The sequence below is a fragment of the Thermobia domestica genome, chromosome 2 (assembly GCF_964235325.1).
Source record: "Thermobia domestica chromosome 2, izTheDome1.hap1.1, whole genome shotgun sequence".
Taxonomy (NCBI): Eukaryota; Metazoa; Arthropoda; class Insecta; order Zygentoma; family Lepismatidae; genus Thermobia; species Thermobia domestica.
Window position 1 is genome coordinate 377,552,837 of NC_137455.1, and position 17,252 is coordinate 377,570,088.

At 33.4% G+C, this 17,252-nt stretch overlaps 1 protein-coding gene across 2 annotated transcripts in view; it reads right to left on the bottom strand.

The window, feature by feature from the left end:
* Positions 1–1,257: 1,257 nt before the first annotated feature.
* LOC145678860 (uncharacterized) overlaps positions 1,258–17,252 on the bottom strand; it is a 90,390-nt gene continuing 74,395 nt past the window's right edge. The window contains exons 2-3 of one of the 2 annotated variants that reach the window (XM_081749425.1): positions 12,022–12,234; positions 1,258–3,352 (exon numbers count right to left, since the gene is read on the bottom strand). In XM_081749425.1, coding sequence (XP_081605551.1) covers positions 3,243–3,352; positions 12,022–12,234 — 323 coding nt within the window. In that variant the 3' untranslated portion in view covers positions 1,258–3,242. Of the gene's footprint in view, positions 3,353–11,955; positions 12,235–17,252 lie in introns of both variants that reach the window. The other variant, XM_081749424.1, reaches the window with a different exon arrangement.

The window sequence follows — 17,252 nt, forward strand, 5'->3', positions numbered from 1 at the left end:
TATGTTATCCTACCAAAAATTAAGAACATCGCTTCAGCGACCATGGTCTCACGAACCTCACATTATTTCAGTTTCGATTGTATAAATTTATGTTTATTTAAAATATAACAAAAATGTAAAAATTAACGATTTGGCAAAAAAAAAAAAAAAAAAAGAAGTAAACTTGTACCTTTTCTTGGTATTTCTAAATATATCAATCATTATTATTTTCTTTCATTTAGTTTTAAGTTACAGTATTATGACCTATAGGCTTAAAGAGACGGTTGATTAATGAAACTGAATTTTTATTAAATAATTAGTGGATTGACAATGTGGAAGGAGACAAGAGAACCTCGAGAATACCCACGGGCAAGACATTATCTACCACAAACTCACATGTTCTTGGATCGAAGTATATTGGCTGCTTCAATCAATTTGTCAGGCACTTAAAAACTTTAAGCGAAGAATTAGTAAGAAAACACGTGTAAGGTAACAACGAAAATTTCAATTGTTGTATCAGCTCGAAGCACACAAATTATCTTTGACTTAAATTGGTCACTTTGGTCTCAAGTATTTAACCACTTTGGTACTCAATTATCTCAGGTGATAATAATAATTCGATAAACACTTTGGTGTTTAATTATCTCAGGTGATAATAATTCGATAATATTAACTTATGGGGTCAATTATCTTAGTGATAATAGTTTGATTAACACTATGATGTTAAATTATCTCTGATGATAACAATTCGATAACGATCTTGACGATAAATTAATCCTTGACGATATATCTCAGGTGATAATAATTCGATAGCTTCTTTGGCAGTCAATTATCTCAGGTGATAATAATCCGATAAACACTTTGGTGGTCAATTACGGTACCTCAGGTGATAATAATTCGATAACCAGTATGGGGGATTAATTATCTCAGTGATAAAAGTTTGATAAACACTATGATAATAAATTATCTCAGATCATAATAATTCGATAACGATTTTGATAAGTTATCCCAGGTGATAATAATTTGATAACCTTCTCAACAGATGTGATTGCTCTATCAGTGAGTCACCGTCCGTATTTTTTTGTTATTACTGTAAATTTTGGAACACTTCGAAACTTGTAAACACTTGGAATTCTATTAATAAAATCATTATATGAAGGAGTTATTACAGATAAAAGTTTTAGTTATTGTTAATAATAGTATCTTGTACTATGAAGTTCTGTTAATGCAGAATAGCTTACACAATGGAGTAGGCCTAAGTAATAAATAAAAAAGACCTTTAATATATATTTTTTTAACTTGGATTTTTGTTTTATTTTTAGTTCGCCAGACAGGGAAGTGTTGCACTACACTGAAAAAATTTTCTATTCTTAGCATTGAAAGGAAATAGTCCAAAAAAGAATGAGTGAGCAGAGAAAAGAAAAAAAAATGCAAAGAGGAAGTTGAATGTAGAAGAGAGAGAATTCTCTATTGAAAGGCTGATTTAAAAAAAAAATCTTTTTAAAACTGTTGAACACAATGGAAAAGGCTATACAGTTGTACACACTTAATAATAGCAGGCTCATATTTCTATACACAGAGAATTTTTGTTTTGTAATGAATTTTTTTTGTTTTTTTAATAATACTAAATCCACGTTATAATACTTACATTCTTAAATACATAACTTTAATTATTTTTTTTTTTAATATAGATAATAATTTGTGATTTCTTTTAAAACTAACTTGATTGGTTTCGGGAACCATTTTATAATTTCATTGGCATTTTTTTATCTTTCTCATACTTTTTAAAACATCAATCACCAATATCCACAACACTGAATCGATAGTAATTATTAATTAATTATTATTATCGTCACCATAATAATAATTATTATTATTTTTATTGTAATCATCATTAAGATGTAATCTGGAAAATAGAGTACTTCTAGATCACGTCCACAGAATTTTTTTAAAACTTGTTCCAAGATGGATTTTCTTGTAGATAAAACTGTTTTTTTTTTTAAACATCAAATGTTGTGTTCAGTATAGGTAATCATGAGTTTATTTGTTGTATTTTAACGAAGCACTGTTTTTTTTTCTTAAAAACTATTACTTTTTCTGATAATTTATCTATTATTAAGTATTGTAAGCACATGATGCAAGTAAGGGGGTCAGGGGAGGAGTCACTACATACACATATCTTGCGACATGCACAATGTAGTTAGTAGTTTTGTGAAAGAGAGAAAATTGAGTACAATGTTCAATTACTGTTTTTCTGTTTCCATATAATATTTTAGAACAGTAATACTATGATTATTTTTCTGGTACCATTTCCATTTTTTTTCAAAACAACAGGATTTTCATGTCTTGAAGCAAACTGACTTCACATTTTTGTAGGCTTAAAATGTAAACTACACAATCTTGTTTTTTATTCATCCTTCTACACATGTGTTTCACTTCTTCCTTAGTGCTGGAACAACAATTATTTATGTATTTTTATTATTATTATTATTTATTATTACGTGTTGTTGTTTCATTAAATACCACGCACTAACACATGAGATTTTTTTTTTTGTAATCTTTTTCGCTTCGTTTCCCATTATAACACTAAATTTGCGATTCACAAATTTCCGATTCACAAATACTGTCTGCTACACATTTTGTCTCTATATAACATCCATCCACAAAAAAAGATCATTCAATTGTTTTTTCCTTGAATTAATAAGATAACACACACGCATACATATCACACGCCGGCATACACAGTTATTACACGTGTCACACACACACATACACACATACAGACGTACATCATAATTTTTACACGCACAAATAAAAGTACTATATAACACGCAGTAAGTACCAATTGTGTTTTTTTTTTTATCTCTTATAACAGCAGCAACTAATATTGACTACGTTTTAATATTTTAGATTCACCACCGGAAAGTATGTTGCACAACATTAAAAACACTTTTTGTCTCCTTTTTATGCCTGCACAGCGCATTAGTATCCGAAAGATGTCCCAATACTATCCAAGGACATATCATTTGCAAATATCTGGTTCTATCGTAAAAAAAAAAAAAAAAAAAAAAAAAAAAGTCAGCTGCACTAATTTTTCCGTCTGCTAATGCCACACAAATTATTCACAATTCTTTCTTTCTTTCTTCTTTTCTTTTTCGCTTTCAACATTATCAGTTCGTGTTTTCGTTTGGATTTGTTGATGTCCATGCAGAAGTGTTTATGTAGTTGCCGCCATATTGATTTTCGAAATATTCAGCAGTTTGCTAACTGTATGGACTGCCGCAAGCATAGAGACCTCTTTGGATAGGACCCATTGGTGACGAGTGGAAACACAAGGGATTGCCTTCATCTTGCAGGGATGCCAGATGCAAATCTGAAAAAAAAAATGCGAGAAATATACTTCTATTAGTATCATTTCTTTAGGTGTTTGAGGAAGAAAATAATCGAAATGTTTGATATTCTAGAGCCAGACATAAAAATGTATCCTTTTGCTTATGCAATCAAACAATAAGTATAGTTGGATTGCATAAGCACGAGGATAATGTTACATGTTAAAGTAAACCTATGATGATTCAACTTACTGCGAAATCAGACAATTTGTTTGATATTCAGGAATTTTAAAACTCGGTGGTGTTTGTAAAGAAATCTACAGTAAATGAACAAATAAACTCAACAGTAGAAAAATACGCATCCCCCCCCCCCAAAAAAAATGTTTATGACGATGTCGGACTTATATATTATTTATATATATTATCTAGCAATATAAGTCTTAAAATCGTGAGCCAGATTTCATCCACATTTTCAATTAAACTGCCACGAGGTCCTTAAGAGGCCTAATCACTGCGAAATTAAAATACCGCTAATTTTACAGTAATTATGTGGTATCTTCAAATAGATAAAAGATAATCGAAATGTGGAACAAGAGCGCCCTAGACAATATTATTTTACATGAAGTACCGTTATCACGAGTCACCTAGTAACTTTCCGTTTGTAGCCATTTAGAAACGCGAAAATAAATGCTGATTTTCTAAATGGCTGGAAATTGAAAGCAGATAAGTAAGTCCTGATAACGGTATCTCATGTAAAATAATATTGTCTAGGGAGCTCTTGTTCCACTTATCTTTTATCTATTTGAAGATGTCACATAATTACTGTAAAATTAGCAATATTTTAATTTCGCCGTGATGGTGCCTCTCAAGGCTCAATCCGACTTTGAAACATATAGATCCGAATCAGAATTACATGGGATCAAACCCTGGCCCCTTACACAAAAGATGGCACCATTTATCACTTTAGTCACAAAGGAGCCAATTTGAATTTACAGTGTTGCATGTGTTTTTAAGGCATCTTTTCTTTTATTAATCTACTTAAAATTGTTTTATCATGTTTTTAATACGATTTTTAAACTTGGAAAACAAGTTTGATTGCCAATGTTACCTATATATATTTGCTTTAAGAGTTCTATTCTTTCTTTCTTTCTTTTTTTTTTTTTAAATTTAATAAGAGTTAGCCACTTTGTTTCCAAATACATTGTTCACATAATATGTCTACTTCAAAACCATTTATTCTATTTTCTTTACCTTCGTTTTTCATATTTCATAATGGTATTTACGTTTATTGCATTATTACTCTTTGCAAAACCGAAGTTCAATATTCAAGACCATACAAACACATACAGATACACAAAAACTCACAGAAAATGTAAAAAATTGTTGGGCAATCCACAGTGAATAACACAAAATTTATATTTGTCAACAGCAATTTTTGATACCTTTCTATAAGAAAATAACTCGACATCTATTACTGCCACACCAATAGATATGGTTATGTTTACTCCCCTCCCTCCTCGTCTTGGTTGACGTTGAGTTTGGGGATTATGTACACATGTAGCATATTCAATGACGTAAATTAACCATTAAATGAACACAATTTATGACACTAAATATTGTATTATTTTCTTATTATCCATTAAATTTCAGGAATGTTGTAGTTTTTATTATTAATATTATTAGAATATGTTGGTACTACAAGCTTATTGATGTTTTTGTGTTTTCTTATACTTTCTTCCTCTTATTTTTTCATTTTTCTCCGAGGTTTTTTCCTCTTTTCTTTTGAAAAATACAGAAAAGGAAGTTTTTTTTTTCAAAAAAGAGAAAACTTTATATGGTTATATACACAAAGAAATGTGTATGTGTGTGTGTGTGTGTGTGTGTGAGTGTGAAGGGTCTTGTCTGTTACCAAGCAACAACCCATACGATTTATCGACTATTTTTCTAATTTTTTTGTTGTTCCTTTCTTGTTTCTTTTGCTCGCATATTCTTCCGTTTCTTCCTATACCGCCATTGAGGTTAAAATTCAAATCACTCTTTCTTGTGTTTTTTGTATTAATTTTTATAAGTTTTGCTATTGGATCATAATGGTTTCTCGTTTAGAAAGAACTTAGTTCAAACTTATCATTTCCTCTCTGTCCAACTTGTTACCCGCGGAACACCTTATGACCGCGATAAATGCTCAAAAAAGTGAACGTTAACCTGGTTAAACACCTTTTCACACTAAATTTTGTTTATTCACTACGGATTGTATTGTAAAGCTATATATATATATCATTGTATATAAATTTATCGTGATATTATTATATTTTAATAATATCAATTAATTCTAGTAATAATATTTTATACAAATATAAATGACATACATCCTTACAAGGCAATAAACAACCCCTAAAAATTACCGTGAGGATACTATACTGTATGTAGAGAAGGGGGCCACGGTGGCTCAGTGGCAGAGCGTTCACCTCTGATGCATAGGGTCCCTGGTTCGATCCTAACTCGCGCCATGTAGATTTTGTAGTGGACGAACACTGTATTCGTGGGTTTTCTCGGGATTTTTCCGTTTCCTCCCACTTTATTCATTTCATTTATTTCTCATCATCACCGTCTCTTTTAGGTTAGGCGGCATGACCATGGGACAAAACTGAAAGATTAATTTCATTTTTGTATATAGAGAAGCGCTCTTTGTTTGATGAAGATATTAATACAATATCGAAATTCTTATACAACTTACATTCATGTGACGGATTTGATGCAGGAATAGTATATTCATAAACATTAATTGACTGGAATGTTTAATAGGGAGTCACCTATCTTCATACAGAACAGCGTTCTGTACCTGATTAGGATAATGATACAGTATCGAAACTTTTATAGGAACTACTTGTAGTTATATCACGGTTTTAATTCTATATCAGTATCTATATCTGACATAGAGAGATTCTGTGGGTGGGTACTACAGTTATGTGCCAGTGTAAATACTGTGTCAGTATCTTCATTAGACATAAAGCGCTTCTGTGGATGGGTACTACAGTTATGTGACAGTGTAAACACTGTATCAGCATCTTCATTAGACATAGAGCGCTTCTGTGGATGGAAACTACAGTTATGTGACAGTTTAAATACTGTATCAGTATCTTCATTAGACATAGAGCGCTTATGTGGACGGAAACTAAAGTTATGTGCCAGTGTAAATACTGTATCAGCATCTTCATTAGACATAGAGCGCTTCTGTGGATGGAAACTACAGTTATGTGACAGTTTAAATACTGTATCAGTATCTTCATTAGACATAGAGCACTTCTGTCGATGGAAACTACAGTTTTGTGACGGTTTCGATACTGTATCAGTATCTCCATGTACAGAAGCATACTATGTCTGATGAAGGCGCTAATACAATATCGAAATTTTCACATAACTAATTTATACAGGGTGTTTCAAAACAACATTGACAACGTTTGGGGAGTGATTCCTGACACCAAGGTAAGACAGACAATGTAGAACAATCCTATTTTTAAAATGCTTCCTTTCGGCGCTATGACTAGCCGAAAATTGCCGGGAAAATGCTGAGCCATAACTCAAGAACGAAATATCGGATCGAAGTCGGGTAAAGGATTATTTCGTAGATTCCATTAATGAGTAATTAAATGAATTATGCCTCCAAAGAAGCTGGAGTATTCCTGTGGTATTTTATCAATAGTTGAATGAGGAAAATAAACAGCAATCAAGTAGACCTACGAAATCCCAGGTTATTTTATCAATAGTTGAATGAATTAAATAAACAGCATTCAAATACGAAACTGGAGAATTCCCGGGGTATTTTTATCAATAGTTGAACGAGGGAAATAAACAGCAATCAAGTACGAAATTCAATACTTCTTGGGGAATTTTATCAATAGTTGAATGAGGACAATAAACAGCAACCAAGTACCAAACTGGAGAATTTCCAGGATATTTTATCAATAGTTGAATTAGGAAAATAAACAGCAATCAAGTACGAAATTGGAGAATTCTCGGGTTTTTTTAATCAATTGTTGAATAACGAAAATAAACAGAATCAAGTACGAAACTGGAAAATTTCCGGGATACGTTTAGCAATAGTGAATGAGGAAAATAAAGAGTAATTAAGTACGAAACTGAATAATTCCCGGAGTACTTTTATTAATAGTTGAACGAGGAAAATAAACAGCAATCAAGTACGAAATTCAAGGATTATCGGAAAATTTTATCGATAGTTGAATGAGGAAAACAAACAGCAACCAAGTACGAAACTGGACAATTTCCAGGATATTTTATCAATAGTTGAATGAGAAAAATAAACAGCAATCAAGTATGAAACTGGAGAATTTCCGGAGTATTTTTTATCAATAGTTGAATGAGGAAAATAAACAGCAATCAAGTACGATATTGCAGCGAGCAAAAATCATGTCCATCGCTCAGGTTAGAAGAATACTGTTGAAATTCGAAGGAAGCAGAGATATACATGTTTGGTTTAGGTCATGTGCCCCCGCTTTGGACTAAGAATTATGATTTTGATAGATATATCGGCCGAGTAAATACTATGTGTGGTAGATCAAAGTTCCAAAAAGTCAAAGTGTGGAATTTGTGGCATTTTCTTTGTCTCGACACGCTAAATACTTCTGTTAGGGAATTTATTCTCAACTGGTAAACCGTAACCTTTCAGGGGTCGTGGACAGATTGTTGGTCGGTTGTCATTAAGGTGGTTTTTAATAAATGATATTGCTGATAGTATTATTATTTGTAAGAAAGAAGTGGTCGTATGGGGATAGCAGAGACAGATACGAGTAACTAGTGTTTTATTTTAATTGTAACAAAATGTAAATTGCGTGAATAGTGTACAGAGACATCAATTAGACAGACATCAATTTAAGCATTATTAGTTGTATCATAGATAACGAAGTGACCCAGATAATTTTCTAATGGTAGGAGAACGGTAAAATAGAATTATATGATGCTGAAATAAAAGAGCTCATGGGCAGATGGCAAAAACATATTGTAGTTGCATGGAACTGCGTTGAGAAATAGAACAGGTAACTTCAACTCATATCTGATAAGATCTAGACATTAATACGTGATGATATGTGCTGGACGGCTTTCGTATTAGCGTATTTCGTATTACGATATACAAGTTTTAGCAGGGGTTTCAAAATCAACTCTACAAGACCTGTGTAGTCAACAACAGTGAACTAAGTTATCTAGACTGCATCACTGAGTCAGAATAATATGATTTCCTAACCTGTAAAACATTCTGTGGAATTTTAAATATGGGAGAAATTGGTACAGGAATTTATAAAGGATTCTTAACAGTAATGATAATAGTTTTAATTTCTTGGGGAAATGGGGAGAGAAAGTGTTGGTGGCAGTAAATTTTTGTATACCGAAAGAAGTTGTTTTATATTACTTCACGTAGTTTACAATACAACCTGTCTGGAAGGGGGAATAGGCGTTGTCACCTGGGGGGGAAGCACTCTTCCTCCTTTTTTCCTCTAACGTTGTCAGTGATTCTTAACTCTTACATAATTCAGGGCATCACAAACGTATTAGGGCAGAAAAAGTAGAAAGTTATCGGGAAGGGAATGCGTTATGAAACTCCAACTAGGAAACTTCAAGATTATGAGAGGGAAAGATAATTACGTAAGCATATGTAATACAGAATGTAGAAATGTATAATAGGAAGTTGAAATGGAATCTTCTAGTTTTAAGTCCTACGATTATCCCTGTAAGTTAAAGGAAAGGTGATGGTGAGGAAAAAAATGAAATGATGAAACGGAGTGGGAGGAAACGGAAGAAACCCAAGAAAACACCACACATAGTGTTGGTCAACCATAAAGCCCACTTGGCGCGAGCTGGGATCGAACCATGCACTCTATGCACCAAAGGTGGACATTCTACCACTGAGATAGTAAGTTCAATAGTGCATTAGTTCAGAAATGTAAAAGCACCAAGGCTAGATTAGATTCTACAATTTAAAAGCAATCAGAAGGGACAAATGGAAGCGGTGAATTGTTCTTAAAATACAAGATATTTTTAATAATTGCGCTTATAAAAGTTGCCAACTCCCACACAAAATACATATTTCAAAATTTTTCGTAAATAAGTCTTACACTTAAAGGACGTGTCTATCGGAGAGACAATTCTTGTTCCGAAAGTTTTACATTATGTTTCGGACAAAGTAGATCAAGCAAATATATGTACCTCTCTTTCTCTCGAATTCTAAGTGTTTTTCTAACGTGAACGATGTACTATAACTCCTCAGTCAATTTTTGTTAAAATACTTAAGAAATTCTTCAGTTTCTTTGACGGGTCACCCTTGCGGCGCCCATGCAATTCATCCAATTATACATTAATGGAATCTACGATTTAAAATTATGCCCATTTCCTTTTTCCGACTTGGATCCGATATTTTGTTCTCCCGTTTTGATTGTTTTAGCATTTTATTTCTATAGCATTTTATATAAATTTCTGGACTGGTTATAGCGCCGAAAGGAAACACTTCCATAAGACTGTTGGTCTGCACATTTTGTCTTTTAGTGTCCGGAATCGTCTCCCAACCGTTGTCGGTGATATTTTGATCAATCTGTGTAAAAGTTTCCATACTGTTTTAGCATCTTCATCTTGTTATACTAAGCGCTCTGTTTGACGAAGGAACAAATACAGTAGTGAAACCACCTCATAACTTAAGTTCCTATAAGAGTTGTGTATTGCCTTACGACTATGTATTTCGTTTATAATTTTATGAAGTCATATATGCACAAGGTCAAACACGATACACATGTATGGAACATTAATAAACTAAACACACAGAATTTACATATCATATCAACTAAAAATAAGCAATTATTTGGTAATTTGCTAGAAAGCAAATTTGTACGTAAGTAGAATAAATTACCGATTAAGCATCTTGGTTACCGATGAATAATTCAAAACACAGATAATTAAGAACATTAGTATTAATTTCATATTATTTCTCGTAATAAGAAATGTTACAGATAAGATAGTGTCCCCATTTTTTAAAAAAATAGGAAAAATCTAATAAACACACACACTAATAAATGGTTGGGCAATATGTATTACTTTGCACTTGTGCTAAATGTCAGGGAATATGCACATCACACCAACGTTGACAAACACATGCTTAAAAAGAAAACATGTAGCAATGTTACCTGTATGGATACCACGTGAAGGAATTTGGTTTGTGCTGTGTGGTATTTTATCAATTAATATTGAAATCGGAAGTGATAATAAAGGGTGTCTCATTAAGAACGCAACTTTTGAAATGCGCGCCATATCTGTTATAGTAAGTTGGCAGCACTGAATGTTACACGATTGTCATCTGTTTTCTTTGTGGTTAGTAGTCACGGAGACCCAAATAGCGCATGATCGTCAACTGTTTTCTATACGGGTAGGAATACAGGGTTTCACGACAGAACAGCGTGTTGTCATAGTGAGTGAAAACAGGCGTGAAGCGATCCATTCCTACCCGTACAGAAAACTGATGACGATCAAGCGCTATTATTTAAAATAAATATTTGTTGTTGGAAACGGACTGCATGATGATGGTAATTACAGTTACTAAGCTGACCTTCTATTTGAATACTACATTCATTAATCGTGTTTAGGTTGCATTAGTTCAAAGTCAAATGGACAGTGCTAAAGCAAATGATCAAACAAATTCCAGCATGAATTGTTTGATTGTTGTCAAATACAAGAACTCAATTCTCAAATAGTAGCGAACACCTGTTTCATTTGGTTACTTATCACAGTTTTGATATGAAAACTAGTCTTGTCTTTGTCACAAACAAGTTCCTTATCATTAAAGGTGGAAACAGCTTTTTTTTTAAAAAAAAAATACTTTTTAACAGATGTAGAAGGGAAATTAAGAAATAAAGATAAAAGAGCTAGTTGCACTGGAATTCTAAACTGATATATTGAAAATGAAGCTTGGTATTGAATTCTATAAAAAAGATTATCATCTTTCCTGAAGGGCCGCGGTGGCTCAGTGGTAGAGCGTTCACCTCTGGTGCTTGGGATCCTGGGTTCAATCCCAGCCCCCGCCAAGTAAACTTTGTGGTGGACAAACACCGTGTGCGTGGGTTTTCTCGGGGTTCTCCAGTTCCCTCCCACTTTCTTCATTCCACCGTTTCATTCATTACTCATCATCACCCTCTCCTTTAGCCTAACCGGCATAACCGTGGGACGTAAAACTCAAATATTTCATTTCATTTTTTATCATCTTTCCTCTGCGGGTGTGCTTGATTTATCTTTCACTAACATAATAGATTATTATTTAAAGCAAAAGAGAATAGACACAACGAAAATGTATTTGTAGTTTTTAGGCCTTACTGAGTGTGCACTCTTTGTATTAACAGTTTATTATTATTATTATTATTATTATTATTATTATTATTATTATTATTATTATTATTAGTAGTAGTAGTAGTAGTAGTAGTAGTAGTAGTAGTAGTAGTAGTAATAGTAGTAGTACTAGTAGTAGTAATTCAGGTAGTGTTAATAGAACTAGTATTTTCATAGCATTTACAACAGCATTACCAAATAATCACTTATTTCAATTTCAAACTCAATATTAAAAAAAAAAAATGAAATGTATAGATATGATCATATTAACCCTTCGTATCCCCCGCATAATTGTTCAAATGATGAGGCTGAAGATGGTGAGAAATGAAGTTCATACTGGCCATCTTGTGCTCCTTTTTCCATTTCATCCGCCGATTTTGGAACCAGATTTTAATTTGCCGCTCCGTGAGACAGAGCGCATGCGCAATCTCTATTCTTCGTCTTCGAGTTAGGTAGCGGTTAAAATGAAATTCTTTTTCTAATTCTAACGTTTGGTAGCGAGTGTACGAGGTCCGTTGTCGTTTCGTTTCACCGTTTGCGTTTACCGTACCTGAAAGAGAAAGAGAAAAAAACATTATGAGCAAGAGTTTGTCTATACTTTTAAAATCATGCACAAAGATATTTAACTTTTTTTGATATACAGGGTGGGCCACATAAAACCGAAATGAATATATAGAATAGAGGCTTCTACGCGATTTTTTCGAAGTTTCGAGACTGAATAATAAATTCTAAGGTATTAAGAGCATGACTTACTAAAAATAATACAAAATTTACAATTTGTCTTTTGCTTGTTTATTCATAAGTGAAAGGAGATAATGAAATGCAACTTACCACAATCATATATAATGTTATTCTACAACAAAAAATATGTACCGAAAGAATTTTCAGTGTTGTCATCCATAGAAATTACAGTGTTGCCAGAATAATATTTTCCCCAAAATCTAAGTTAAGGCAGCGACTAGAGGAACGAACTCAACTGCATTTGATTATGTATTACGTGTCTTAGAATCCTGTGAATTACTTTTTAAATAATAGTTGTATTTAGTTTGTAATAAAAAAAATTAACATACAGTTATTAAAATTAAATAATAATGTTATTTAAAAAGTAATTCACAGGATACCAAAACAACATGATACGTAATCAAAGTTCGTTCGCCCCTCTACTTGCTGCCATAACTTAGATTTTTGGGGAAATGTTATTCTGACAACATTGAAAATTCTTCAGATTCATATTTTCTGTTGTAGAATAACATTATCTATGATTGTGTTAAGTTACATTTCATTATCTCCTTTCACTTATGAAAAACAAGCAAAATAAAATGATACATTTTGTATTATTTTAAAGTCAGATTCTTAAGAGAATCAATTCGCTTTTTTGTGGCCTATTCTACATTTTTTTTTACAAATAAAAATCATGCCAATAACAGTACTAACATTAAATTTTCATTCAATCCACTTTCACGCCAGGAATTTCATAATCATAGAAGATACACATCATTCGATAATTTAGACAACTACAACATGCTACTGGGCATATCATTCTATGTCTTGAGGAAAATTCTTAAGAGGGCCCATCACGGCCAATTAAAATCCCGCCAATTTTACATTATGTGATGATATCTTTAAATATATAAAAGATAATCAAAAAGTGGAACAAGAAATCGCTTTCGAAAATTGGCATTTATTTTCGCGTTTCTAAGTGGCTGCAAACAGAAAGCTACTAGGTGACTCATGATAACGGTACCTCATGCAAAATAGTGTTGTCTAGCGCGGTCTTGTTCCACATTTCGATTATCATTTATCTGTTTGAAGATATCAATTAATCACTGTAGAATTAGCGGTATGTTAATTTCGCAGTGATTTGGCCTCTTAAAAGTGTTGAATACATACGTTAGACCTGTATTTGTTTTTAACCCATTGATGTATAAGGTGAATTATTTTTCTATCTGAAATGAACTGGGATTTTAAATGGTTTGAATTTACTTGATTCTTCTTCATATCCTTTATTTCATGAAAATTAAACTTTGTCATCTACCTAGGTATAATTTTAATACTTAATAATTAAATTTAATTTATATGTAACGTAAATTTATTTTTTTAAAAGATAAGGAACATTTAATTAGATTTGTAGAAGATAGACACAATGTCACAGAATGCGAGGCCGATGACTCTGAATAACCAATCTTACACTGTTAGAAACATGGTCACCCAGTAGATGACTGTTCATACAAATACATTAATGTCGCAGCACATTAAACAGAGGGACAGGAAAGCCGAACCGAAGTTCAACATTTTAGGTAATGCAATACTGCCTCTCAGCGCCTATTCACTCAAGCACATGCTAGACAAAGGACTCTCCAACGTATGACTGAGACACATGGTCAACAGACACTGATCTAGAAGATAAAAATTGGGGGGGGGGGGCAGCCAGACCCCAGACTATGATAGGTATGAGTTTACTATATACTTTCAAAAATATATAATAGCTTTAATTATTTTTGTCACTCAAAAACTGAATGCGTAGGACCCCCGGCCCCAGGCTAGATCCACTACAGGTTGGGGCGCGTCAAGGCCTTGGGAATGGTCAACTGGCTGTCTCTTTTTCATTGGGTACAGCAACGCAAATACACTAGTTGTCGCCAGGGGCATGAACTCGCCTTAACGCCCTCCCCAATCCGGCGCAAGCCCTGTTTACCCCCTACTTACGTCACTGATTAAGTGCAAACAAGAATAGACTTCCTAAAATTTTGCACACTGATCGGTAGGTCTACACCACGAATACCTAATTTAATTTATAAGAAAAGAAAATAGTGTTGAATACTGGAAAGAGTATTTAAATAAGAAATAAAATTCCAGCACGTTTTCGCCGTAAATAATCACCAATCCACCTTTATAAGAAGTTTTAAACAATACTTTTGATTCAATAAACAACATTTTTGAAGTGAAAAGAGAAAATTCACACTGAACAGGTAGGAATTAAAAGCTGCGCCATCTACGAGTTAATTGCAAAATTAAATTCACCTAAATATGCTAATATCGGCGGAGTAGATTCACGCCTTATAAATCACAACAATTGATGCATAATAGAGCAATTAATCTAACATTTTCTGAACGTTAATAGTCTTATGTTCAATTATACAGTTAGCACTTTCAAACATAGCTATTTGCTTGTCAACTGCTGGTTTTTATTGCCTGAAAACGACTTACTCTCTTCCCCATAAATAATAAAAAATAATAACATTAAAATAGTACTTGTTTTTCGAAACCAACATGCGTGTTTTATCAGTCAGCTATTTTAAATAATGGCTCCATCTATTGATTGTTGCGGAGGGAGGAGTTGTGTGCGGTTTATTGTCTCCCAATTGCAGCTTTAAAAAGTTTTTTTTCTTTTTTTATTACCCTAAACTACTCGATGATAGAATTATCGAGCCGCAAAAGAGATATTAATCGTAACCTCTGTTGTACAACCCTGTATTCATCGTGTTCTCGAAAACCGTTACAAGCGTCCGCTTAGCAAATAGACGTCGGAGTAGTAGAGCTCCAGCCATAAATTCCTTCTCCGAAATGCCTCTGGCTTCCCCCCTCCAACACCACCTACTCCTTCTCGCACCAAGTGTTGCCAGCTCGTATCAGCTGGAAAATATCGCTCTTTCATTCAGACCAGTCTCTCAATCGGAAATTTACTCGAATTAAGAGCTCGTGATCTTCAGTCTAGAAAGCAGGGAAGTATTGGATTTAGGACTTGATGGATCGGTCGTAGTTTTTTTATAAGTTACGCCAGGGATGTGTGATCAGCACATAGACATCCTTTTCTTGTTTCTTGGCTTTGTAGATTGAAGTTCACTGCCTTGTAATTACCCTCAATTACCCTCCTATTGGCCTTATTGAGTAATATCACAACTACACATTCAGTAAACTTCTGCCTAATATTATTGGTACATTTGGGTTGAATTTATTTGTTTGAATTACAGTAGACTTCCGAGTATCCGGTCTAATGTGGCGGAAGGGCAGGTCGGATAACAAAAAAAGCCAGAATATACCGGAGTTCTATGAACTCATTAAGCATAGCCCAAGAGCAATTTACGAATACAGTACTGTACGTACTGTACAGTTATAATCAGGAACAGCGGCAAGCGTACTGCATTGAAGTCCGTTACACATTGACGAAACAAAGAACAAGGAACAGATCGCTGCTCTTTTCCTGTCACAACTTGTATTTTGCACACGACACGTAGGAGGATCGTAGCAGTCGCCCGCTTCCAATGCCTTGTCAATGTTTCCAATGCAACGCCTTGTCTTCCTCATTTAATTATGATGAAAGAAAACTAGTCCGGATAGTCGCGATCCGGATGCTCGGAAGTCTACTGTACGAAAAAAGAAACAGAAATAGAAAGAAACAACATAGTGAAGCAAACTATCATTCAGCTACTGTCTCCTACAACAAACAAAAATTATTTGTAAAATTTTACACTCTTCGTGAAACCATTCCTTGCACAAAGGACATTGCATCATATATTATTCATTTGCTCCACACTTCCAGAACAGTATTTTTTTTCCCATTCATAACAACATCAAAATCTAAAATTCAAGTGTTGGTTATAGTTAACTCTTCTCTGCTGATATTCTTACATTTATTTTTATTTGTTTTCTTCTTAGCATTTCTGTGTAACTCACGCTACTTGTACTCTCATAAACGTGGTGTTCTCTTCTAAAGAATTCAAGTATGTACGTTTTGTCTCATTGTGAGACATTATTAACAATATTACATATTTTACAAACATAGACAAAAGTATCATTCTACAATTCGTGACACTTTTCAGCTACATATCTACAACTAAAATATTATTTAGTAGTAAAGAACCAAGTAACGTCATTATGGTACACATTACAAAGATATTTTGCTTCGTTTAAAAATGTTATGTATTATTACTATTATTAATATTTGTAATATCTTATGAAAAAAAGGAGGAAAAATATGAATTTTTGTACAAGAAACAAAGAATCAGCATTGAAATTGTTAACATTTATAGTTTTTTAAAAAATTCTCGTGCCATGTACTGTTTTTGAAGAAAACAACTTTATTTTTATTTATGAATAGAATTAGTTTTTTTTTAATACTATAATTGGCCAATAAAGATTTCTTATGCATGATCCAACGGTTTGCGATCATACAGCTGAATGGTCATAATTTTAAAATATATATATATATTATTGGCTTACATCGGTGGTTGAGCAGCCACGTTTGGTGTGAGGAGTCCTTGGTTTGAACTCAGACCACGTGAGTTTGTGTTTTACTCAAGGTTCTCCCACTTTCTCCCATATTCTCATTCAACAAATCCTTTTAAAACCATTACTTTAATTAATCATTTCCTTCTCCTTTACCTCAAAGCAGTGGTTCCCAATCGGTGTGTCGCGCAGTTCCATAAGATATGTCGCGAAATTTTAGAATTTAAATTTAATTTTTGAGTTTAGCGTCCCTTTCAGCATGAGGCTATATGAGCCATGAATCTACTGGTTAACATGGAATCCGAACCACACGAGCTTCTGCCGGGAATTGAACCCCGGTTT